Source organism: Pygoscelis adeliae, unplaced genomic scaffold (assembly GCF_000699105.1).
Source record: "Pygoscelis adeliae isolate BGI_AS28 unplaced genomic scaffold, ASM69910v1 Scaffold3, whole genome shotgun sequence".
NCBI lineage: Eukaryota > Metazoa > Chordata > Aves > Sphenisciformes > Spheniscidae > Pygoscelis > Pygoscelis adeliae.
In genome coordinates, this window is record NW_008824446.1 from 140,830 (window position 1) to 142,757 (window position 1,928).

General features: G+C 44.2%; 1 protein-coding gene across 1 annotated transcript in view; it reads right to left on the minus strand.

The window, feature by feature from the left end:
• The window catches only part of PIGH (phosphatidylinositol glycan anchor biosynthesis, class H), a 6,160-nt gene extending 4,538 nt beyond the window's left edge, over positions 1 to 1,622 (minus strand). The window contains exons 1-2 of the mRNA XM_009320993.1: positions 1,566 to 1,622; positions 8 to 142 (exon numbers count right to left, since the gene is read on the minus strand). Of these exons, the coding sequence (XP_009319268.1) occupies positions 8 to 142; positions 1,566 to 1,622 (192 nt within the window). The remainder of the gene's footprint in view (positions 1 to 7; positions 143 to 1,565) is intronic.
• Between the last annotated feature and the right edge of the window lie 306 nt (positions 1,623 to 1,928).

Here is a 1,928-nt window from a genome sequence, read left to right on the forward strand (position 1 = left end):
TGCCGAGTGAGCCGATGACCAGTAGGGATTCCTGGTCAATTTTCACGAAGTGCAGGTATATGATCAGGCCAATCAGCGTGATGAAGATAGCGGCAGAAAGCACCATACTGTTCTGTAACACAAGCCAAGCAAAGGCAGAGCTCTGGTCTTACAGTTAATTGAACACGGCTTTAGAGAAAGTAATGTTGCACAGTAAATTATAATATTAAAGCTACAGTTACAAGGCCATTTTACTTAGGTGGAGTCCTTTTATTCACCTGGCTGGCTGAAATATGTGTAATGAGATTTAAATCAGTCTTCACAGTATGGTCTGAAACAATTGGGAGCTGAAACTGAAAACTGCACAAAAATTCTATTCCCTTGTAAATTTACTGCAGAAATCTCAACCAAATCCAGCTAGTTACATCAATGACAGCGTATTATACACGTGTCTATACAGATGATGTCACTGACAGAGAAGTGTTGTGAAAAGTTTACTAGAACTGAGGGTGGAGTCTCAGAGGGGAAGAAAAATCTTTTTGGAAAAACCACTGGCCTAGTGGTTTTCTTCTTGCAAACTGCAAGTCTAAACTTGTTCAAACCTCGTCCCTCTTCCTGCCTTAAATACCAATCTAAAGAACATTTGCTTTCTCCTGTGCTTTGTCTGAGGATGAACGTCTTTTGCATGCTTGGGATTGCTGTTACATAAAATAATATATAACTGATGAAACTGTCGTCAACAGTAAGTCATCTGAAGACCTGGTAATAAATCCTAAAGGTCCACAATGTATAACCTATTTGTGGGACATGTTTTAGAGAGCTCCAGGCTGCATACCCATGAATCAAAGTTATAACTGAGACTTCCTAAAGGACCAGAACTGCATGGCCCTACCACTCAAGCTGGACCTGTACCACCATGTGAGGTAAAGAAGCCGTGGCCACATTCAAACAGAACGGATACAGGACTTCTCCAAAAGTTTGTCATCGTGGAAAAAAAACAGTCATGAATTACAGACACTGAAATCCACACAGAGAGAGACTTTCAGATCTGGCTTCCTGGCAGAAAGGAAGGATTGCAGTCACTTGTGTACAAGCTGCATGAGCACATGTAAAACCAAGCAGGACAGTGGTGGTAACCACTGGCTGGGGTGTATGCTTTTCTAACAAGTAAAACTCAGACACAGCTTCCCTTCCAGCTAGAGGAACGTGAACCATCTTTTCGTATCAGAAACCTGCCAACTGACTCATGTCACAATCTCTGTCTTCATTCCTTGGGGAAGATTATTGAAAAAAATTGAAGTGCAACAGTCATAACATTGGTCACAGTGACCAGCTTCTTCGGTCAAGCTACTAACTTCAATCTGGAGATGAGTGGTCTGGGTCTACAAGCTGGTCCTTCCCTGCAAGTATGGCTCACAGATCAGACATCTAAACTAATACTTTTGGATTTATCAGCAGCTTTTGAAATCTATACTGCCAAGGTCTTACTGCCTCAGCTGTGAAACATGAGCAAGCAGATGACATTCACGGTGCAGTGCTCTCTAAGTCACTCAGGAAAATCTCTTTGGGGATTAACAATCACTCACCTTCTTCAATATATCCTTTATTCCAGATTCCCGCAACTCATCTCTCCCAGTAAACATCTGTTATTTGGACTCACAAGAATGCGCTAGGCATCACTCAACACCCATACATACATCTACCCTACCCCGGGAAGAGGCTACAAACCAACAGAGGCATCCGAGAAGCCACCAAGAGCACCTGGGTTGCAGCCTGTGGGCCCTCGGACGCTGGCTAGCACAGCTCTCTCTTTTTCACCACATACTCATCAGTATCTACCACCTTGGCGTTCCCAGAGCACAGAGGCCCAGGATACGCAGAGACCACCTTTCCACTGGCTCTGGCCACCTTCCTTGACCCGCGTTGCCCACGTCCTAGGAGCAGCTCGG